The 25,675-nt window shown below is 34.0% G+C and overlaps 1 protein-coding gene across 1 annotated transcript in view; it reads left to right on the forward strand.

Annotated features, from left to right (window-relative positions):
• CACNA2D1 (calcium voltage-gated channel auxiliary subunit alpha2delta 1) overlaps window positions 1-25,675 on the forward strand; it is a 380,220-nt gene that overhangs the window by 258,262 nt on the left and 96,283 nt on the right. The window contains exons 7-10 of the mRNA XM_028158049.2: window positions 15,101-15,232; window positions 19,263-19,332; window positions 21,484-21,534; window positions 23,684-23,783. Coding sequence (XP_028013850.2) covers window positions 15,101-15,232; window positions 19,263-19,332; window positions 21,484-21,534; window positions 23,684-23,783 — 353 coding nt within the window. The remainder of the gene's footprint in view (window positions 1-15,100; window positions 15,233-19,262; window positions 19,333-21,483; window positions 21,535-23,683; window positions 23,784-25,675) is intronic.

Below are 25,675 nucleotides of genomic sequence, written 5' to 3' on the forward strand. Positions count from 1 at the left end.
TTCGATGTTTAAACTGCTGAAATCACATATATACTAGTATTTATATGTGTATATATATATCATATATATGCATATATATTCATATAATATGCATATAAATGCACACACACACATACTCTTACACAACAAATATATTCTGACAGTTTTAATTTTCCTAAAATGTTTAAAAGTCAAAATGTTAATCTAAAAGTTTTATACCCAAATAAATTTTAAGACAGTTTTTTTTATCAAGTCTTAAAGCCCTTATCAAGCAGATTGCTCTTATACAGAGCTGCAAAGTAAATGTCATTTCCATTTTCTTATTCTCAATCTTTCATTCTTTTTCTCTTTCTCTTTGATTCAAGATTTTTAAAAGTATGACAGGTTAGGGAAAACAAAAATCACAGCTGATTCTCTGAGGAGCTTGATGATAGGTCGATCTCAGACTTTGACAGTTTTAAACATATTTTGCTCACTTCCAAGTTAATAATCAAAGCAAAGAATTAAAAGCATATAAATTTTATATGTTGAAATATTTCCAATTTATTAGCTTGTTTTATAAAACTCAGAAATTAATCCATTATTCACAATACGTGATGTTAACTACCCTTTCCACTGCCACAATTATGCCATGTGTAATTATGACAAAATATATGAACTAACATGTATTCTGTAATCACTAGTTTAGGGACCATTCAAGTTGCGAGATTTGAATTTAACCTGGGTTAGCAGGCTATAAAATGTGTGTATATATTTCTTATATTCTTAAATATATAATCTACTTAAATTATCAATCAAATGCATTTTTGCATTATAGGAAATCATATACTGTAATACCATTACTGTAACTACACCATTACTATACTCAGCTTTATTTAAATATTTTCCATTCTTAAATGAAGGATATGATTTTAATGGAATTTAAAAATATTGTAGTTTATCAATGGACCAAATAAAACTATTATATGCCTTGCTGATTTGAATTTAATAATAAGTTATATTACTTAAAAGTTTGATCTTGAAACATATTTTTATCTGTCTTATAAGTTCCATCTCTCATTTGACATTTTACTGGAGTTGAATTGTTGAATTTCTGGATAAATAATGTAGATGTGTGTGTGACCATCATCTCCTGTCTGTCTCCCTAGCCAGGGCATGCTGAGTTCAGACATTTTATAATAGTCAATGTCTGGGAGATTTTTGTACAATGAAAATTGAGAACTCTGTTCTGACCAAGACATTCTTAATTTCAAACTCCAAATTCTTTTGGTAACATACAGTTCTACATGTACATAGTTATTTTCTTCTTTAGATTTTTCACTTTATGTTAGTGTATAGTTACTTCAAATTTAATCTGTTTATATAATATTATGTATATAAAAATCTCCCAGACTAGGAGCTCATAAAGGAACATTACTTGTCTTTGGTTTAAATAGTGAGTTCTAGGTCAATGAAAAATATTGCCAAATACTTAAATTCTGTTTTATTTTAAAAGTCAACCCCATGGTCTTAATTATGATTTATACATTTCAAAAATTATAAATAAAGATTCTACTTAGAAAATGACACTAAAGCAGTTGCTAGAAAAAGGTAGAAAGGTTAAAGTTTGGACCCAAAATAAAAACATTAGTTTGAAAAAAGGCTTTTGTTTGATGTCTTCAGAAAAATAAAAAAATTAGAATAGCATTTCATATCTCCCAATTAATCCTCATTTTACTTTGCATAAAGGCACATATGTATACATTTCACATATGTATATCATTTGAGTGAACAATTCTCTCCAGGAAGCTGTGTGTTGATTGAAATTTCAGATAAAAATATCTTAACGTAGGAAAGAAGTATACTGCCATTGTCTATATTTTTTATGTTGATGGCATGAATTTCAACTTATTCTGAACTAAGGAAAAGAAGAGAATTGGACATAACAATGTTCGTGAATTTTAAGGAAATTTTAATTTTACTGAATTCATCTTTCTGCCCCCCCCAAAAACAAAAAATACCTGTGAGAGATTTATTAAATTTAATAAAATATATAAATCCTTTTATTTAAAAAGTTAAAGATATAAATATCTTTTATTAAAGACAATAAGATTATATTTTTGAATTTGATTTTAAAAATGGCAACTATTTTATAAAATTATTAATAAGATGTACTCCAAGTGATAGGAAAAAAAATCACTTTGCCTATCCTTGGAAATGTGGAAATAAATTTACATTCAAGAGAATCCTTTTTGAGACTATTACAATGAAACAGTAAATTCAATCTCAACCTTATTATACTTGTATTTTTCAACGGCTTAAAAAATTGTGTTTTTGTCCAACAGGAAAATAATTATGTGAAGTTTTGTCAGTGTATAGAATGGCTATTATAACTAAACTAGAGGCCTGGTGTACACAATTTGTGCACTCAGGGGAGGAGGGTCCCTAAGCCTGGCCTGCACCCTCTCTCAATCAGGGCGCCCTCAGGGGGAGTCTGACTGCTGGCTTAGGCCCTTCTCCCACCTAAAGGGGAGTGGGCCTAAGCCGGCAATTGGATATCTTTAGCGCTGCCACGGAGGCAGGAAAGGTTCCCACCACCACTGCTGCACTCACCAGTCTTGAGACTGGCATCTGGCTGAGCGGCACTCCCTCTATGGGAGCACACTGACCACCAGGGGGCAGCTCCTGCATTGAGCATCTGCCCCCTGGTAGTCAGTGTGCATCATAGCAACCAGTTGTTCTGCCATCTGGTTGATTTGCATATTAGCCTTTTATTATATAGGATGCTTTTAAAATGAATTAATTAAATGTTATTGGTTGTATATAAGTATACAATGGTTCAAATAGAGGATGCACTAATATGATCTGGAGCCTGTTGTAATACATACACACTCCTCCCTACCTTCTTGTTGAAAAAGGTTTTAGTACCTTTTTAAAGAATATATAATATGAAAATTTGTTCCCCAAAATGTTAACAATAAAATGCACATGCTTTCAGTTTTACACACAAAAAAAAAAATATTGGAGAGGTTGCATTTTCCGATATCAGAAGCAAGGGTGAGAAAATAAACAATTGATACTTTAGTAGGATATTTATAAAATAATTTCAGTTGAATCAAATAAATGAAAAGACTTTGCTTCAGATATATTTGGAGGGCCAGAGGAACTGACAAATACATAAAAGATTCTGGCTTTCATCAGTTTGATTCACAATACAAAGTGACAAGAAACTAAAGGCTTCTTTTAAAAACATGAATAAGATTAATATCAAAGAAAATTCATTTTGCAAAGAACAGTAATATTTATTTCAGAAACCTTGTTTATATCAGAGAATGGTAGCTATGTGTTTAAAGTTAAATTGCATTTATTACTTCTTATATGTGGCTAATTTTGTTTCATGAAATGGAAGGTTTAAAAATTCTTGATCTCCGTGTTACCTCCTGATATTAAATTTTACTGAAAGGTTGGTTGAAGTTTCCTTCTTAGGAAGAAAAACCTCATATGTTTCTAAGTAATTAAATCTTGTCACTCTTGCTTTCTGATGAATGAGGCCGGTTGGCATTCAGGCATTGAGAGCTTCTGATGCTGGTTTAAATCATTTCCAAAAGTCAAAGGTGCAAGTGAATTGTAGAAGAGAGCCTCACAAGGACGGTGAGGAGCGTATGTTCGACAATTTGAAGTGTCTTTATAATACATATATGAGTCCTGTGGTAGAACTTGATGGTCTTATAAGATCATGTAATCATCGAGCCTCACTCTCTTGAGGCTCTCAGTGAGTATACAGGCACAATAGATTACCCGTCCTTCCAGCGGAGGCAGAGGGAAATTGCTTCTCCAAGTGCTCAGCGAGCATTAGTGTGCTCTACATACAGGAGAGGCAGTCATTATATCCCTGGGTACTTGATTTAAGTCAATAACTATTTTAAAAATACAAAGTTGTAAAAAAAAATGCATAAGAAGATAATGGATTTTTATTGGTTTTTATACCTTTTCATATTCTCTCTTCTTGATGGACTGTGAGTCATACATAGATAACGTACAACTTGTATTCAGTACTCTTATTTTAATGCAGATGTGAAAATCATATTTAAAAGGCACATTTTGCTATTTTAATGAAATGAAAACAATAGATATTAAAGTATACAATGCATCAATTACTTTTTATTGAAAATAATGTTGTTTATGAGAGTTAGGTCCTCATTTGTTCCTTTTGGCAATCTCTCTCTGATAACTAAAGCTTCCTTAATATTTAAAGATTCCCTAGAGCTTATGATGTCAATAACTGCTGACTTCATGCAAAGCAGATAGTTCCAGTTGTCACTGAACAATGACTCCCAAATCTGATTCTTCCTTACAGACTTCCTGGCTCAGCCGCAGATTCATTTCTCTTATTGCCTTTTAAGTAATCCTGTTTACTAGCTATCTCACAGGTACCTCATGTTGTGTGCAAAATGGAATTCATCATCATTATCCCCAAACATACCCCTCCTCCTACGTTCCTGTCTTTGTTAATAGCACTGTCTGGGCCCAAGTCAGAACCCCAAGTCTTCCCTTTTCCCTTTCCCACTATCTGTCACAATGGTCTGTAGACTATTTTTCTTCAACTTTCACTTCCTGTGTCCACCAATGTTTTTTTAGTTCAGACCATTGTTATCCTCGCCCGACCATACAATCTTTCTATTTTGCCATCCCCACTCATCTGGCTTGCTTTCAATCTGGCTTCTAAGTGAACGCTCAAGTGCAAATATGATTATTTCAGATGTCAGCTTATATGGCTCTCTATAATTCTCAGAATAAAATTATTGTGTATTTAGTAGTTCTGGATTATCATAACAGTGTGTCTTTAATCTTATCGTTGCTGCCATTGTCCTACATGCAATCCCCTTCCATTCACCATCTTTAACAAGGAGCTCCTAGAATGTCTTATGCCTTGTTGTTGTTGTTGTTGTCGTCATCGTCTCTGTGCCCTTAACAGGTTAGGCACTGAATCAGGCACCACACCCTCTTTCTGCCTCTCCCCTCTTCCTTAACACTGTGTGTGTCACCTACTCCAGGAAGTCTTCTGTGACCACCTTCCCTCAACCCTCAAAGCATTTACTTAGCTTTTCATAGGGAGGTTAAAGTTACTAGAATCTATGATACAAAAGCAAAATTTGATTTAAGATGCTTTGGTCTATCTTCTCTCTTAGCTCTTGATAAACTTGAGAATAATGATCACAATTTATTTGATTTTGGCTTGAAGGTCTAGTCAAGGATTATTAATAAGATTTATTTCTGTATTAGATACTCGCTGAACAATGCAGTCATTAGGGCTGATAAATATAAATTTAATGACAATTACTATAACAAGTACATTGAAATCTGAAGAAATCATGCTCACTATGTTGTAAGCATGATGTCTTTCTTTATAAATAACAAAATACTTAATGAGTGCTCTAAGTATATGTATGTTTATATGCACTTGAGAAATTCTCTTTTCCTGTGCAACTACATCTACATTCATGTGCAACTAGAGATATTAGGATATTAACCTCACGTTGCCTTGGAAATGGTATTCAATTTTATTCATACCTTTAGGTAACATGACTCTGGCAGTAACAATCTGTCATTCAATTTGTTTTATTTTGTTTTGTTTCATTCTGAAGCAGAGGATGGTGTATAAACCAAGTGATTTCTCTTCTTGATTACAGCCAACTACTGTGTACTGAGTTTCAATGCATCTGATCTTTGCATCTTTAAATCACCAGGCAACTCTTTATTCCAAAACTGGTTGACACAAACCCTTAAGTAGCAAGCACCGTGTGCCTTATTGATAGTACCAGCCCAGTCCCCAGGAGCCTTGTTATCCTTATCTCATTAGTCAGCTCCAATACTTTTTGATCCTTCGTTTTGAATTCAGCAGACCAGCTTTATGTGGAGACACTAAATTCCCTATGCAGTTAAGGAGTCTCAGAGCAAAGATGAGAGATATCCCATATCTCATTTGGCCTATAATTCTCACCCAAAGTTTTCTCTCAGCTTTAACGGAACTGTGGGTATATAATCCTGTGTGTTGTGTCTGCTATGTACATTAGACCTTATATAATTGCTGCTACCGGAATTTTTGGGTGCCTATTCTCTCATGGCAGCATTCACCAGTGTGGTTTGATATCAGGGGGCACTGGAAATATCCCATTATAAAAATCAACTCACCAAATTTATACAGTACATAAAGGCTGTCATTACAGAGAATTTTTTTTAGATTTTTTATTCTCTTATAACAATGTAAATAATTTTGGAAAGGTTAACATACCTTTTTATTCATGACATTTATAGCAAGGAGATTACGTAATGTTGGACATTAACTTAGGGCTGAGTTAAGAGCAAAGGTTTCTTGAGGGGAGCGAATGTGAGATTTAATTATTCATCCTAGCATTTTAGCAGCTCAATTAGAATTCCTCCATCAAAATATATATTTTAACCTTTTAAAAGCTGAATATTAAGAGGTGACTAAGCCCTGGCCACTGTGACTCAGTTGGTTGGAGCATCATCCAGTGCACTGAAAGGTTTCTGGTTATTTTCCCCTATCAGGACACTCACCTAGGTTGCTGATTTGATCCCCAGTTAGTGTGTATAAGGGAGACAGTGGATCAATATTTCTCATACATCTATGTTTCTCTCTTTTCCCTCCTTATCCCTCTCCCCTCCCCTCCTCTCTTTCTCTCTCTCTCTCTCCCTCTCTCTCTCCCTTTCTCCTTCCCTCCCTTCCTCCCTCACTCTCTCTCTCTCCCCCCTCCTTTCACCTCTCTAAAATCAGTAAAACTATGTGAGGAGTAAAAAAAAAAAAAAAAAGAGGGGAATACAATAATAATGGTAAGGGCAGGCAACATGTATTGTGCAGTTACTAAGTGACAAACAGTATTCTGAATACATATAACCTATGCTAAGATATATATAACCAGATATTTAACAATTTTGTTTACAATTACAAATTTAAATACAAATAGTTGAATTTATGATGAAAATGACTTTGTATCAATGAAAGAAATTGATTGTCCTCTTCAGGTTTAGCGATTCTGTATAATTTATATTGATAAATTATGCAATGTTTCTAAATTTAAAATTGTATTTTACCTATATGTTTTCAATGAAGAGTATCTCATGATATGAGAACTCTTAATTAGGGGGTGGGATATAAGGAAAGTGGCTTTATTACAAAATAAATGGAGAAATATGCTAACTGTTCAAGTAAAACCAAGTGACTGGCAAGACTAAAATATGTAAAAATGTAAAAAGAAACTATTGTCTACGTACTGGTAAGACATCTAAAGGACATGGGCATGTTACAATTTTCCAATCCAGCTAAGGGAAGGACTATAATAAAATCATGCTTCCTTTTATTAAAAAACTTATCTGACATTCATACTAACTCTGAGGGCTACCCAGAATTCTTATTGTACTTATATTCATTTTTTAGATGAAAGAACACAGAAGCACAAGAGGTTACATGATTTAAGTAGCCTGTTGTGCCAGTGATAGAGACTCTTCTCTGCCAAAGTCACTAACTGTGTTTTCTTGTTTTGGATAATGTGAGGAACAGAAAAACTTAGAATGCTTGAAAGATAAAATCAGTATTCTTAACCTTGCCTTCTGCTCTCATTATTCCCATGCAAAATCACTACACCCCTCTGAGAAATAGCTTACAATTATCATTTTATGGAAAATGGCATTTAAAGTCCTTTAATTACTAAATGTAACGTTATATCCCAGGGTCTTCTATTCCCCTTACAGTATTCTTCATTTCTTGGATTTTTTCTGAGTCCCTTCTATGTGCTCCACAATTTTCAGATTTCCTTAAAACAGAACAGCTGTGCCCTGGATATTAGCCACATCCATGCTCAATCTATGGGAAATGAAAGCCATAAAGGAGCAAGACCAGACATCTCAGTAATATGGGGGTTAGAGAATTGACAAAGACAAGAGTCTTTTAATATTTGTACCAAATTAACTGTACGAATAAGGCTTATCTTGTCATCGGGGTCTACATATGCCTTGGACCCTTCTGTTCCCCCATCCTCAGTGGGAGGTGCAGTCTGGTGCGTGAGACACAATTAGAGAGATTAGATTTGGCCTTCCCTTCTCTCTGTGTTTTATTAATCTTTCCATTACACTGGGATTAGATGAGATTCCCTTAGCCAAATCCATTGAAAAGATTCGTTCATTTTAATATTTATGCACACTGTCTAGTCCTTAAAGTGGATTCTTTTTGCCTGTGCATTTAATTGGATCTGTGGGTTTCTTCTTATTAACATTTTTTTTCTTTTAGAGATTAGAGTTGATGAATAAAATTAGTGACATCTGGCTCAGCTCATCTGTTAAATGCAACCCTTTTAATGGTGACCTTATGTACTATGGGATAAAATGAACATTTGCTATAGAGATAAAATAAGTTCAGTGTAGAATCACACAGTAAGTGTTGACTCATTAAAAATTAACAACAGCATCAAAGCAAAATTCTAATATTCTGTGACTGTCCTAGAGCAGGTGGTGGGAGGGACAACATTTAATGGCACTAAAACGTAGCTTTGAATCCTTACTTTTTTAGAGATGAGAAGAGTGTGTTAAGAGTTCCTGAGACTAAAATGAAAAATTTGCTCAACCCAAAGGGTGTCAAAATGTAGCCTGAAATATTGAAATTATATAATATCATAAAATAATACTTAAAATTATATCACCTCTCACTTTGAAGAAGTTTTGCTGTGGCTTTTTGTTGACAACATTCATTGGGGATATTGCTTTTTACAGAGTGGATTCAATGTCTTGTGCTTATAGTTGCACCTGAGCCAGGTTTCTAAGCCTGGGCACTATTGACATTTTAGTAATTCTTTCTTGTGGAGGCGTGTTCTAAACATCCTTCAATGGACAGAGCACCCCTGGGCTCTGCCCACCAGATGTAACAACTTCCCACCAGGCATGACAATAAAAAATGTCTTTAGTCATTGCTGAAGGCCCCCTGGGGAGGAATATTTCTCTCAGTTGAGAAACACTGTGTTAACAAAGGCATTGACATACTGTTTTTCAGATTTAAATTTTTAAATATGTAGAGCTAAACATACAATGAAAATGTAGAAATAAATAGGTCACATACGGTTAACATACCTGCAGCACACAGTAAGTGCTTAATAGATATTGTTGACCTTATTTGTTATTACCAGTGGCAAGAACTTAAATCCTGTATACTAATTTCATCACAATGCAAGGCTTTGATAAAGGAATGGTATTATTAGTTAAATAGCAATAGTATAGTAAACATTCGAGCCAGTTCTCTTGTTTTAATGATTTGCTTGCATCATATTTACCATTATAAAACAACAACACAATTTTTAGCATCTAGTTCCTTGCATAGCTTCAATATCTACAGGTCTTGTCAGAGACTTGTCAAAGCTATTTTATGTTTTATAAAATTTATTTTTGATATCGATGTACCAGTGTTATTTATATTTTAAATCATAAAAATCGTTTCTGTTTTCTACATATATTTGCTTCATTTGAAAGCTGTAGTTGACCTTATAAATAACCGTAAGGTTTTTGAAATAGTCATTTTGTGTCTTCTATGCACATGAGGCCCTGAACCCTGAATAAGTCAACAAAATATATTCAAACTTAAAGAAGGGGATCAACAGTGCAACACTTTATGGGTTAAAGTTTACAGGAAAAAAAATTGCATTCAGAACTTATAAATAATTCTGTATGCCATGTCAGAAACAAGATAGAGATATGCCATTTATTTTAGAAGAATTAGCAAATGTAAGGTGCTTCTTTTATGCTGTTGCAAATTAGATTTTCCTTTCTTCCCTTGAGAAGCCTGATTGAACAATAGAACACTCTAAATGAGAGAATCCTTGAACACCAAGGCCATGTTTTTAAAAACCAAGTATAAGAAGAATAGAGATATATCCTTGGCGTTCTGAGTCAATTATCAGTAGAATCCTGTTAACCATTCAGAATAGAGGCCCGAAGTCAAGGTTTGCTTCCCCAGCATTCATCGATTTTAATAGGCTTAGCCTTGGACATCTATAAAAGACTTATTTTTGCAAAATCTAATTTTCTAACAAAGATAAAGATCTTCATTTCTTTAAAGTCAGCTGAAAGTGAGGACTAATTTTGCTCTTAAAGTAGCCATAAGATACTTAGCGTAAGTTCATTAGTTACTGGCAGTAGGTTCAAGGCTAGATCAGCATGGACCAGTTACTCTTCTATAGTGGAAAAAAAAATGTCACTCATTTACTTCTAATATCCATTCAAATGAAAAATTATAAGTTTGTGTGAATTTAAAATGTTATTTTTGGAGGTTATGGGAGAAGGAAGACATGAGTGAATACAGAGGTGGGCAAAAATAGGTTTACAGTTGTGAGTACAGGAAACAGTTTATTCTTGTATTATTACTTATTAATTATTGTATTATCTAAATGAATAATTAAAAACATACCTTTGCCCATCCCTGTATAGTACACAATATTTTAAAATAATACATAACTGATATAATATATAAAATACAATTATTTAAAATACTGCTAACCAATTTATAGAAAACCAGTCAGAACTATTATCCAGTTATTAAGTAATTCTGTCCCAATAAAAGGTAAAGTTGTGGTTTTGTTCAAGAAATATTTCAAATTCTTTTAAAAATATTTTATTCTGGAGTTTTTATGAAACATTATTTGGCTACTAATTGATATCAGTGTTTTGGCAATTAAATAAAATCTTTTGAATTTTGATTTCTTGCTCTGGACTTTCAAATAAAGATTGTGAGTTACAGAAAATTAACTGCATTTTAACAGTGTTTATAATATACATTGACAAATGGAAACTTACTTATAATCTGTTTATTGAGTTATAGAGTACCATAATTATTCTTTGAGTCTCAGGTCTTTATATAAATGAACAATACAGTTTCATAATCCAAAGTAATATGGCTGAGAATAATTTTCCAAGCAATTTGGTCTTGTTTTGTTTCATCGTAGAAGGATTATGCTTTATACCTTTAATTTTAAGTACTATGGTGTGAGAAAAACGGGGGACTCTAAAAATACTCAGACCCAAAGAAAGACCCCAGCACCATAACCACAAAAACTCCTTGTAATATAAAACAAAAGATCTCCTAATAATAACTTTTTGAATGTGCCTGGCTTCTTACCCAATTGTAGCCCGGGTAGTTGATTAAAAATCATCCCCCTAAATAATCTCTACCTGATGATTTTAGGTGAGAGAGAGTAAGTATCTTCAAGAAATGAGATACATTTGTTTTAGCATGGCCAATATTCTGCATTAGTTTTACTAGTATTATTCAGTAATCTGCAGATTACCCAGTAATTTGAGTTATGCTAATAGCATAGAAATGGAGAAATGGCGCCCCCCTTGTAATTCTGAATTAAGCTAGTATTTAATTTTATACATTTTAAGAAGACAAAAATCTGTTCCTTTCAGGATACTAAAGTAATATATGCTTATTAGTCTAATGCAATGTATGATGTAGATCAGAAAAATATAGCCAAATAATGAAGAAGCAGCTAAAATATATTTATACTTGTTTGCTTACTTTGATACTTTATATATTTTTGTATTTATAGTTGCTTTCAACATAGCTTAAGAAGATATTTTCCTAGTGCAGCAATATATTTTACTTGGTGGTTTTGGTGCCTTAAAAAGTTGAACACTAGGATAGAATGAATGACTCTTGCTCTAAAATTCTCTGGTTAAGGACTGGAGATCCAGACTGTCTTCATGGTATAAATCCCCTGAAATTGCTTAAGACTATGTTCATTTTGAAAGACAGCTACAAGCAGGCTCCCCTTTAAAGAGGTTGCACTTTTCTGTGCTCCCATGGCCAACTTTTAATTTTAATTTCCTGCTCCAGACTTTCAAATAAAGATTGTGTCTAATAGAATAAAGATTACACCTAGTAGCCTTTATAAATACCCACTCACAAATGGAAGTATTTGTATTCTTATTCATTGCTGTGTACTGTTATCAAGTTGATAAGCTTTGTGATAGGTATACAATACCATTTCTTTCATTCTGAGTTAAATTTAAAATCAATTCAGGGATCTATAATGTAAATATTTTATATACTTTGCTCATTTGCAGATTATCTAAATTTGAGAAAAACATTTTGAAATCTACTTCAATAATGGCTTATCTGAATAAGAGAATTTTCAATTATATAAACTGCAAATTTTTAAAACATATCACCAATATAGTAAGAATATTCCAGAGTTGACTTTTCCCCCAACTAGATAAAAGTGTAATTCACAGTCAGTGTATCACAGCCTAATATTTATAGTTGTTAACTTATCAAATAAAACTTAAGAAAAAAATAAATAAGTTTATTAAAATAATTAGATATCAGTTTTTGCTTAATGTGAATTAAATAGTCAAGGAAATTGAAAAGATAGAATAGATTGGAGATTAATGAATACTACTGGATCATAAATAAACATGATTATTTGTTCAGTGGAATATTACTGTTAAACTTATGAATGTTTAAAGAAAAGTACAATATTCCTCATTTTCTGTGATGTTTTGTATATTGCTATAAATATTCATGAATTGTGCGTATCAGTTCAGGTTACCTGTGTGAATATAAATTTTTATATAGCCAGTCACTTAGTGTTCATTGGATCATGCTTTTGCATATGAAATCACTGGTATCTCAGATGCACCACAAATCCGACCCAGCTCATGAATATTCACACACACACTGATCTTTCTGGAAGTAACCACATCTATAAAGATGGAAATCTTGTTAGTTTTCAATAATGAGAAATGTATTAGGATGCTGGTCCCAGAACAGTTTTACAATTTTACCGTTTTCATTTTTTTTGAAATGATACACTTCAATATACACCTTTTTTGATAGAAGCTCTTTTTTATTCTTTTACCTTTAAAATGTCTTGTGCATGGTTTAGCCATAATTGCATTTGCTTCCTTTATTTGATGTGGTCACCGAAAAGCATAGACACCAAACAGTATCACCAGACCTTATCCAAAGCTAATTTTCAGTTTAGGTTTGGTCATTGATTCTCAAGTACAGAGATGTCCAATGTGCTAATCTGCTCAGGTCATGGTATATATTTTACAAAAACAAAAAAACAAAATTATTTGTCATCTTTTTGTGTGGAAGGAAAATAATATTCTAAGCCAATTGAACATTTAGTATGCTAGACATAGGGTGCTGTAATTACAGAGGCCCATAATTATAAATTATATACTACGTTAACCCGTGTTTTATGCCACATTATAATACTTCTCTTTCATTGTAATGAAAGGCATATGTTTCAGTCAGCAGTTATAAGTAGGTAACAAAATCAATGACCTGATCCTTATTAGCACCATACTCTAATTATTAATTGAGCTAACTAGAAAAAAAGGAAAACTGTTCATAATGGTAGTAATAAAGTATGAGCTACTTCATATTTCTAACATTGACATTGTCAAACCTCTGAATGATTTTTTTTGGTCAAAATGAATACCTTTTTTATTGTGTAAGCACATTAAACAATGATCAATGACAAACATCTTTTTTTTTTTTTTAACTCAAGTAACACACCAGATTATGTAACACTTGAGGGCGGTGGTCCTCAAACTGTGTCCTGAAGGATCCAGTAGGGGTCTTTGAACTGCCTGAAAGTTAGGAATGCTGCCATGTCTGTTTTATGTATTACTAGTGTCCCAGAGCACGGATTCGTGAACATTGAAAGGAAATTAATTAGAAGAAATATTTTGATATCGCTATTTTCCCTCTCTCTATAGAAGTATCAACCAAATTCATGATAGACAATGAGAGATTGAAACACACACATGTGATTGGCGCCAGTGAGAGCTTTATATGTATAACACATGCATGAATCAACTTAGCCTTTTATAGATATAGAACAAACTTGCTTAATTAGACCTGTTTTCTGATTTAGCTCAACTTTTTCCAGCCCAGTGAAGCACCTCAACTTCTCTTTCAGGTAATTGTCAGCAACACAGCAGTAAATATCATCACGAAGCAGATTATTATTGTAGATCATGCAGGGAGAACAAAGGGTAAAATATTTAATGGCAGCAGTGTTTGACTATATTCTGCACAGTGAGAAAACCTGAAGTCATTTTCAAGTTCCACCATTTCTTTTTCAGTTGGGTCAAGTTTCTAAGCTTTCTAAATCTCTTTTTTCTGGCTAATGAAAAGAAAATAGGATTCTACTGAGTCTTCTATCTACCTACTCCAGGACTTCTGTGAGGATCTAATGAGATGAGGCATGGGAAAACGCTTCACAGACATTTGGTTAAATTGTAAAATGTTTGCACCTGGCTATAAAGCAAGTCAGGTTCCTGGGATGAAGAAACTCCAAGGAGGCTAGTTGCTAGGGAGAGGAAACCGAGCATTGCTACATGGCATTGTTAACTGGGTGCCCACAGCAACTGTTTCTGGGCTGGGCTGTGGGCTGCATTTTACACCATGGGGTCTTGGCAGCATAGGCTGCAATTTGGTGGGGTGTCGTTCTGGAGTGGTGGCGGGGCCTGTGTCCCACTTGGGGGAAGCCAAGTGTTGGTTTGTCAGCGCCAGGTCTGTGGTGCCATTTATTTTTAAATGGCCAGTGCATGTCATGGCAGTTCCTGTGTTGAGCATCTGTCCTCTGGTGGTCAGTGTATGTCATAGCTACCAGTCAGATGGACACACACCCAGCCTTTTATATATATATAAATAGTCATTCTCAACAGGGAGCAGTTTTGCCCTTCCAGGGATTTCTGATGCTGTCTGGAGGCAGTTTTCCTCATCATAACAAGGGGGACTGTACTGACATCTCATAGGCGGAGGCCAGAGATGCTGCTGAGTATTCCACAAAGCACACAAAGCTCCCACACAAAGATTACTCAGCCCAAAATGTCTAAAGGGCAACATCCTATAAAAATTTGTTTGAAGACAATCCCACGTCTAAACATTTTGATAGCTACTGGATTAGAGTACCTTTATAAGTAAAGCAGTGAAAATGTATATTGTTTTTTTTTTGTTTGTTTTGTTTTTGGTGGGTTTTTTTTTTGCAAATCAGTGGAGACTGATTCAATTATTAATTATAATATTTTTATTAATTTATTTTGTTTTTGTTTGTTTTGTTAGCAACAATTGTGTTAAATGAACTGAACTGGACAAGTGCCTTAGATGAAGTTTTCAAAAAAAATCGAGATGAAGATCCTTCCTTGTTGTGGCAGGTGTTTGGCAGTGCTACTGGCCTGGCCAGATATTATCCAGGTAAGTGCTTAGTGAGTCAGTGGGTACCAGATAAAATCCTAAGTACAGACTTAATGTTTCTTGAGAACACTCTGTTACCTCCTCCTACAGTGAAACAAAAAGATAGTTACCATGTTACTTTTAAAAGGAAAGACTACTTCTCTTTAAATGGCTTTGTATTGCCAGAACTGGTTTGGCTCAGTGGATAGAGCATTGGCCTGCAGACTGAAGGGTCCCAGGTTTGATTCCGGTCAAGGGCATGTACCTTGGTTGCGGGCACATCCCCATTGGGTGGTGTGTAGGAGGCAGCTGATTGGTGTTTCTCTCTCATCGATGTTTCTAGCTCTCTATCCCTCTCCCTTCCTCTCTGTAAAAAAATTCAATAAAATATATTTTTAAAAAATAATAAATGGCTTTGTATCTACCAAAATCACTTTAAACCTAAGAAGCACCTGAGGTATTGGCACCTGGAATCAGGCCAGGTAGCTGTGAGACCAGTGATCAGGTATCTGTATATCTGGAACAGGAAGTGATCCTGAATCCTAAAACAGTTCTGAGATAAAGAGCCACATGCTGAACATGGATCGGTGAGTCACATTGAGAATTGAATACAATTTTCAGAAACTAATTGAAAATTTTCTCTCCAGATCTGGTTTATGTTTCTATGTAAAATGCATTGATGCTTTTCTTCCATCACAAATGTGGATTTGTAGAAATGAGTATGACAGGAAATAACATGCAATTTCAATGAAAGTAAAGCTTTCTTATGTGTCGGGTTGGATTAATTTTGAAGGAATCTGAGCAATGACCTCTGGTGGTCAGTGTATGTCATAGCTACTGGTCAGACGGACACACACCCAGCCTTTTATATATATAAATAGTCATTCTCAACAGGGAGCAGTTTTGCCCTTCATTGAAATATATTCAATGAAGATGAATGTATTTTATACATTAAAATGGATAAACCCTGTTGTGATGCCCTTTATATTTTCTTATAAAGGAGAGTTTGGAGAAATAAATCTATCAGAAAATACAAAATTAATCACTAGTCAATCCTGAGAACCTATTGAAAGGACTTTTAGTGAAATGTCTATTTCTCCACATTTAAGAACAAGCTGACAAGCACAAATGCATTTTATTTCTCAAAGACATGGCCTGAGTTATGGGATACTTAAGTAACTTGACTTGAAACAGTATAGAAGAGAATTCTTCCTGAGACTTGACTTTTTCTAAACATGTTTAACAAATAGAATTAGTCACAATAAAAAAAATCACAAAAGTGAACATGGGGTGAAATAGAAATTGGCTAATATCTAGCTTTGTATGGCAATAACTCAGTATCAGAGGGAAGTTGATGATGCTAAGAAGGAGGGGCAAATAAGTATTGTAAGAGAGAACTAGGAAGGGGAGATTGCAAAATAAGAGAGAGAGAGACCATTGTGCTCAAGAATTGGAAGTAAAGATAGGTTGTGTTATAAGCCCTTTTCAAAGATGGCTCTTTTTACAAATAGCAATTGACTTTTAAAAATACTATTTAATCATATTCAATTCTTTCATTTTACATGCTAATTGAGAAAGAAGGTTTTAACCTTTTAAAGCCCTATTCACATACTTTCAAATGTGTTGCCATTTGTCCACTTTGTTTTGGGAAAAAATCTTTAAAGGTTTAATTTAGCTGAATCCTTGAGATCCCTCCAGAATATTAGCTGTGGAAGCAACCCTGTGCTCTCCTGAAATACCTAGATTTGAGCAATGGTTGGGCAGACATTTGCTTTCTTAGATTCTCTGACACCTGGATATGGGTCTATAACCCCTCGCTGTCTAGCAGATTCATCCTGGACCTTGCTGTGGGAGCCATGATGCTAATTAGGGACTGGAGAACCCATTCTGGGATGGCAATAGTTGGACAGCAACACTCAGATTCCTGAAAATCTTGTGAGCTATGCAATACAAATTTATTGAGTTAATTCTTAAAAAAAAAAAAAAAAAAGTTCAAATTCATTATCTTGGCTTGGCATTCAGAACCATGACTAATACTCCATAGCAGATGACTGAGACAAGCCTAAAATAATAATAGACATAACATCAGTTAGATCCCGGCAATTGGACCAGGGTTAAAGGTATTTTTAGGTATGTGAAATTCACCTTTCTTTTTCTTTTAATGAGGAAAAAAATGTGAAGTCTGTAGAGTAAGAAAAATGCACTCGAACTTGCTAATTGGAAATGCAATTAGTTTTCATGTGAAATGGTGTTTCTACCAAGAGAATCAGCCCTCAATGCATCATTATGAGCTGGATTATTTCCTAGCAGCTGAAAAGAAAAACTGATGCTCTCCTGTTATTTTAGACTGTATTAACTAGAAAATGGATTTGTAGTTTGCATACTTTCTCAAGAATATAACTAACACATATTTAGTATTCTGATCTAATGCATAAACACCTTTTTTAAGTCAGCAGTCCAACAACTGACATAGTACACCTTAAATATATGAAGTAGAAGTGTAGTTCAATAGATGTAGTCAATGATAAACTCACAGTTCATTTTTGATCAGAGGAAAGCGTTGTCATGAATGATTAATATCACCTTTAACTTTGGCTTTCAGAAATTATATGCCCACAATGTAGTTGTTATTCCCACCCCCTTCTTTCTTCTGTCATCCCAAAATCTTGTTGGAAAGCAAAAGAGACTCTAAACTGAGCAACCTTTCACTTTTTGCAGGGATTTTAGAAGCCCTGATTTCTTCTCAAAACATGTATCTTTCATTCTGCATCATTATGAATCTGATCATTTCACTGTATGGTTATTAGTCCTTTTTACTATTTGATCTTCCACAGTTCTGAGCCTATATAAATAATGTACCAGTTAATTGCCACAGTGGGGTTTTACAACAAATTAATTAGTAATATCACAGAAGAAATCACATTGTTTAATTTTACCATAATATAAATATCTTAACTATAACCAAGGGATATGTCCTAATAGTAGATATTTCAGAAGGCTTCTAAGAGAAGATTCTTAATGTTTTTAAATACAAACCATTTAAGAATCATGAATTATTATTAGAAATTTCTCTAAGGCTCATATATCTAAACATGTTCGAGGAGAGGACTTGTTCAGCATAAAAGTATCATCCAAATCATCAACTTCTAATGTCATCCAATGGGTCTAAGTGGTGTGTGTGTGTGTGTGTGTGTGTGTGTGTGTGTGTGTGTGATTGTGAGAGAAGGTTTGTAAATTATTTAAATTAAAATATAGATTTAATTCTAATAAGTATACATTAATTACATTTGAAATCAATGCAGTTAGACAAAAGTATTTTTTTCTGATTACTGAAAATGGTAAAAGCTCTGAATTAACAAAAGGTTCTTGAATCTGTATTGAGTTACTTCAACTCATTTAAATATATTTAAGGAAAACAGTTTTTTATGTAGTTTTTAAATTATAATTTAACCTTTTAATTATAATTTCAAATGGACTAGCCATTATCAAATATGTTAATAATAAAGTTAAAATTACGATATTGTTTGATAACAACTCAAGAAAAACAGCAATCTTTTTTATAGATCAAGATAGTATGGCTTGGATGAAAATATAAGGATTAAATAATTGAAAGTATAATTTCCATGAATGCCAAATCCATTTTCTTTAAGGGTAAATTTTTCTGTTAGTAGAGAAGAAAGAAAATATATAATTTCTGGACACCTAGTAAAACATATAAGTCAGCACCCAGAAAATCCCTGTGTCTGCAAATTATTTCTGAAATAATATGAAAAAGAAAATATGTTGACTTGCTTTTAACTGCTATAATGTTTTCCATTTTTTTGCCATTTAAAAAAAATTAAGCATAGAAATTTTATCTCCCATTTTAAAATTGTTGTGAATAAGAAGAATGTGTCAATGGTGTTTTTGATTTATTTTAAATACTATTTTTATAGGTCATGACTAATATTTTGATGTAATTTCTCTAATTTTTAATTTAACTTAATTTATCTCTCCCTTTTACTCTCTTATTTTCTTTTTTTTTTTTTTTTTTCCATTTCTTCTCTTAAAGCTTCTCCATGGGTTGATAACAGCCGAACTCCAAACAAGATTGACCTTTATGATGTACGCAGAAGACCATGGTAAGAATTTTACGTAATCATGAAAAGATTAAACAGACAAAAGTAGGCTACATTTTTGTGTGTGAAAAAGATGGATGGAATCTTTCCATTATTAGAATGAATATTGTCTAATTACTTAAATGGCTCTGGTATTTTTAAAAATGTTAACAAATGCATATAGTTAAAAGTAAATGAAGATAAGTTCACATGGGAACATATCTTCATTTGAATATTGTTGAAATTAATCAACAATTTCAAATTGACTACCTTTATATGCAATTTCATCTCCGAAACTCTTTTAACTGGTGGGATTTCTATGGAAAGACCCCCAGTTTGCTTGGAGTAGAGCTCTAATTGAGCCTCTGGACTGAGTAGGAGGTAGTTTGTCTTTGGCAGTCAACTAATGGGAACTGGCCCCAAACTATAAGAGCTGCCCCAGCTATATATTGCTTAGGTTTATTTTTCAAAAAAATAAGTATTATTTGTTTCTCACTTTTTAAAAAAAGCAACTCATTTTCCTAATATAAAAATAAAAAAAAACAATAATATATAATTTCCCAACTTACGTGTTTTGAGGTCTTAAAAATGTATTTAATATATCTTTTCTTGAATTAATTCACATTATGTCCAATATACTGCTTTGTAATCTACTCTTTTCATATCAATACCCTTTAGTACCTGTTTGTAAAAGATACACTTTACATCATTTTAAAATAGTGACTATGAGGTAATGTATTTAAGAAATCCCCTATTATTCAACATTTAGATTATTTCTCACATTTTGCTAGGGTTCAGACAAGTTCTAAGACATAACAGTTGATTCAAAGTAAATGTATTTAATGCTTTTATGATGCCCTGTTAAATATCCCAGTAGCTATTTACATGAACATCAACCATTATAGTCGTGAAAAATATTATTAATCCACATATTATGTTTGTTAATATTTCTCCAAGTGTGGTGGCTGTGAAGCAATGGGAGGTAAAGACAATTACATCACATGATTTGGATTTGGGGAAACAGCTGTTTGGGGCGGGGCGGGGGGGACTTAGCAGCTAAGTGCTAAACAGGAGAGGCAGACAGCAGTCTTTCCTCTAATCTTCCCACAGAGAGGCACGTCTGCACCATTTGTTAAGATGAAGGAAATTTGCTTTCCATTGGAATATCCCAGCAGCTTCTCCCCTTGCCTTCTTATAGAGACGCAAACTTGCCTGCGAGTTATAAACTGTGTTTCATGAACACAGCATGGAGTCCTGAGTAGATACTAACTGTGCAGGATGCTGTCTGTAACTAATTGACAAGTTATCTGGCAAACTTCTGAGAAGTGAGATTTGGGTAGAGAGGCATCAGAGATGAGTAGAAAGTTGAATTCAGGTTCAGCCCTTCCTGGTGGGGAAAGGAGGTCCCTGTGCCCTGGCACTCTGGGGCCAGGCAACATGAACTTTGGGATCATTCAGCTGCAGTTATGTTTCTCCCTCTACAATTCCTAAATGATCTGAAAGCTCTCCCATAGTCTCTTTAAAATGCAGAGATTCTAAATCTGTAGGGCTGGGTTGAACTTGGGAATCAACATTTTAAAGTAACTCTCCAGGTGATTTCATAGATTCTAAGAAGTTTGAGAGCTACCACTGAAAAATCTTGGTAATAACATCATATATTTTTCTGTTTTTAATTTCTTTATTGTCCCTTTGCATTTCTGTTCTGTTGATGTTGCTTTTTCATGATCCCAGACCACTTAGCTATATATTGTGTTTACTTTTTGCATTTAAAAATATGACTTAGCCTTATGATTATTTATTCTTACTATTCCTTAGAATTAGTTTTAAAATGTGTAGTCAACAAATTGAAGTTCAGGATAATTCCCCCCCCAAAAAAAAATGGGCTTCTAGAAGTTACATTATTTTGCTCTTAGTATTAAAACATGTCTCTTCCTCCTTTTTTAATAAATATCCGAAAAACATAATTGAAACGTTATGCCACTGGCTTCTCTACTATTGTAGATTTTTAAAATGGACAATGCAAAATTATGAATGGAAGAGCAGAACATTGTTGACTGAGATAGAAGTAGGTCTGTTTGGAAAAGACCTTATCTCCAATCAGGAAATATCAGGGTAACAAATATCAATGTTTGCTATTTTGCAAGAGAAAATATATTTATTTTGAATTTGTTTCAGGTACATCCAAGGAGCTGCATCTCCTAAAGACATGCTTATTCTGGTTGATGTGTGAGTAGTTAAATGCTACATATTTATTTCTATACTGAGAATATAGCGTGGATTCATAGATAACAGTAATGTGTTGGGACTAGAGAAATGATTGATAGGTTGGGGGAAAAGAACAAAATGTTATTATGACTACTTTTATATTCAGACAAAGAAGCCATATGAAGACAGTAACAAAACAAAAATTATGTTATTGAAAATGAGAAGAATCTATATCAGAATTGAAAATTATGGCCTGGCATGGTTCTAAAGTCTGGGCTTTTTGAAAAACAGTAATTTGCTTCTAATTTTGGGGTTTATATTTAAAATAACTTTAAGGTACAGTCTGGCTAAAACTAAGCAGTTCCTGCTACCAAAAAAAAAAAAAATTTCAGTTGACAACTAGTCATTAAGATTCAAATAACTTTGAGGGTTTTGACCACAAAACGGATAGAGTAAAATGTATTAAATGTCAATACTGGGACTTTCTCAAGGGAAATGCTAATGTATGTGAAAGAATTCCAGGAGTTTTTATATTGGTCATTTTATGTGTTACAATGTTTCAATTTAAGGTGTGTGTGTGTGTGTGTGTGTATGTGTGTGTGTGTGTGTATGTGTATGTGTTCCTCTAATGAAGTTGAAAATGAAATGGTAGAGCATAGAAAAAACATATATCCTGCTATAGAGATTTGGTTTTTAAGAGTAATACCAAGGAATAAAATCAAAGCATAAAATGCTTTGCTTATTTTCCCTGAGAAAATAAAGGTATGTCCTCAGATATTCTTCACCACATCGAAAGAAACAAAACACAGTGATTTGTTGGCAAATAAATCTGTATCACAGGCTAACATTACCATTTGAAAAATTCTCCATTTTGATCTAAAGTAAACAAGTTCAAAACCTTATAACCTAGCCTGAGAAGAATATAAATGAATTAGACAACTGTAACTTAAATTTCATTCATTCTCATTTCATTAGTTAAATGCATTTAAGCTATATCTCGCTTAAATTAAATTATTGTGGAATTTATATCATACATGAATCCTTAGGTACAAACTTTAAATGGTAATATAATGTGTTATAATCCTATTGGATGTATAATTTCCAGAAATAATTTATTAAAATCTTTGAAAACCACATGCATATCCTAAAGTTGAAAGTATATATATTTAGTAGGTAACTATGAACTATTACTAGTATTGTATTAAGGTGTGTTTCCAGAATTTTCACCTATTACCATAGGGAGGAGAGGCAACTAAGAGCTGCCTGCAGTAGCTGTTACCCTAGCTCAGCATCTTCAGGTCACGGAGATCTGAGTCAGAGTGGAGAGAGGATGGAGAGGAGGTCACTGTCTGGGAACAGAGTGAAGTGGAATGAATGAGGAAATTGTCTGAAAGGGAAGGAAGGTTGAGGGGGAGGAGTACATTGGACTAAGACCTAGCTTGGTTATTACCAAGAACATAAATAGGAAAGAAAAATATATTTGGGAATAATTTGTCATTTTGGACATTGAGCCTGTAGTTGTTTAACAAGCAGTGAAGTGTAAAAGTGGGGAAAAGTTGGGAGCTAGAGATGTAGAATTGGGAGTAAGTTGTCTAGAGATGAGCCCCACAAATGGATGAGGTCATTCTTGAGCATCATAGAGTATGCAGAGATGAGACAAATGAAGACTGAACTCCAGAAAATATCAACTTTAGGATACAAAACAAGGCCTTTTGTCCACATAAAAAAATATGTCTCTTATCGTATTTGTTATGCTGCTTCATAATTATTGGTTTAATCAAGTAAAACACTGGATACCCTCGAGCAATGACCTTAAATGTTTACCTGTAGAGGTTATAACCCCTCACTTCTAACTTGGATAACCAAGCTGGTATTAAGTTTTATGTTTCTTGAGTAAGTGAATATGCCCTGAGTATCCATATTTTCTTAAAATCGTCATTTGACTTTAATTTTTATCATTGTGCTTAGAAGTATATATATTCTGATGCTATATGAAAAGATTTATTTCTATACTATTAAAAATATGACTTTCTACTACTGATTTTTTAAAGACAAAATTATTTGAATATTATATAAAGATCTAGAGCCAGTACATAAATTGCCTTTACTTAAGGTGTCTGATTTTGATTAAATAGATGGTCATTAACATGCATGCACCCATTTTTTATAGGAGTGGAAGTGTTAGTGGGTTGACGCTTAAATTGATCCGAACATCTGTCTCCGAAATGTTGGAAACCCTCTCAGATGATGATTTTGTGAATGTAGCTTCAGTAAGTATAAGATGACTGCACTTATGCAGTCATCCCATTTTGGGGGAATTAACTCTGCAATTTCTATCTCCTGTGACTTTAAAATACTCTGTAATGTTTTATTATGGACAGGCTGAGATATTTCTGATCTATTACAAGACACTGAGCTGTTCCTATCTTGTTACTAATTCTCCTTTATTTCTTCACCACGGTCCTTTCTGAATGTCTAAGGCTTTACCCACAAAGTAATTGAAGGCAAAACATTACACATATTCTCCTTTACTCAGAGAAGCTTAACCAGGTGACATGAACCCTTTTACTCATTGATATCATTGTAACTCTTAATAAAATTTATTTTTCAATTTAACGAGAGAACCAACAGATATTTGAATGTGCTTCTTTTAGAGTTTTATTTCCCCAGAACCATCTTAGACCTTCCTATTCACAGAGTGTACTGAACTCTGAAACAAGTGAAATAGAGCAAAATAAATGTTACCATGTCTCATTTTAATTCATAGAAGTGAGGCAAAAAATGTCATGGCTGGTGACTGATGGATATAATTTCCCATTTGAAGTGGATGTATTCCTAGAGATGAACGTGAGGGAAGAGGAATTTGTGGTGAGGTCATTTTGTATCGAACACAGGAGAATGGCTTTGCCTGTGAAACCACTGGGAGGAAGAAGTTCAAGCACGTTGCCTGCCATGGATTTTTTCCCTTAACTGAGAGGGCACCTTGGGGAGTGAAAGTGGGCAGGAGAATGGGGCATAATCCCTTGTCAATCAGAGCTCCAGGTAACTAGATTAATATTTACTGAGAGGAAGAAGATTAGTCCTAAAGTGTTTTTAGCATGATATCCCTGGCTAAGGGTATCTATGAAAAATAGAACCCAGGATCAATGAAGCAAAACCCCCCTGAAAAATGTCCATACATGATATAACTCTCTGGTTAATAAATTGGAGCTAGTTCATAGTTTAAATAGTCTGGCTATACAAGGAACCCCTCAAACCTCTTATTGAGACTTCTTTTCATCTGGGCCAGAGGGGTGTCTCCAACATGGTACTGAAGGACCTGTCTATGTTTTCTAGAGCTGCCATAGAGAACGCCACAGACTGGATAGCTTAAACTACAGAAATGAATTTCCTCATAGTTCTGGGGGTCAGAAGTTCAAGATCAAGCTGCCAGTAGAGTCCGTTTCACCTGAGTTCTCTTTCCTTGGCTTGCAATAGCCACCTTCTTGCTGCCTCTTCGCATAGACACCTCTCTGTGTGTGCAGACCCCTGGTGTCTCTTCCTCTTTTTATAAGGACACATGTCCCTAAACTAACTGCCCCAGCTTAACTTAATCACCTGGTTGAATTTCTTATCTTCAGACCCTGTTCATTCTGAGATACTGGGGTTGGGACTTCAACATATGAATTTCACGGGGACACAATTCAGCCCATAATAACATCTGGGCACCACCCTTCCATGTCCAGATGTTTTTCTGCTTCTGATGAACCTTTAGAAACTTTAGCTTGTCTGACCCCATGTGTTACCTCACCACTTAGTCTGTAGCTCTCAAAAAAGTGATCAGAAAAGACAGTCATTTTGTTTCATTTGTACATAAACGTATTATTCATCACACAGCCATTGTGATGGTTGCTAACAAAATATGATCTTTGATGTCGCAAAAGAGAAAGTCGTAAATTCAGTACAGATTTGTCATATCTAAGTTTCTTTTGTTTAGGAACAGTAATTTTTATGCTTAAATCATGTAGGAGATGTCAGAATGAATGCTGCATCATTTCCTAGTGACTGTTGTTTCCAGTGCTGTTTTTTGGTTACAGAAAGGAAGCCTGCTGTTAGGCAAAGCTCAGATGCAAGCATTATGTAGCTGTTTTCCCACTAATCCAGTTATATGTTTTGACAGAAG

Source organism: Eptesicus fuscus, chromosome 14 (genome assembly GCF_027574615.1).
Source record: "Eptesicus fuscus isolate TK198812 chromosome 14, DD_ASM_mEF_20220401, whole genome shotgun sequence".
Lineage (NCBI taxonomy): Eukaryota > Metazoa > Chordata > Mammalia > Chiroptera > Vespertilionidae > Eptesicus > Eptesicus fuscus.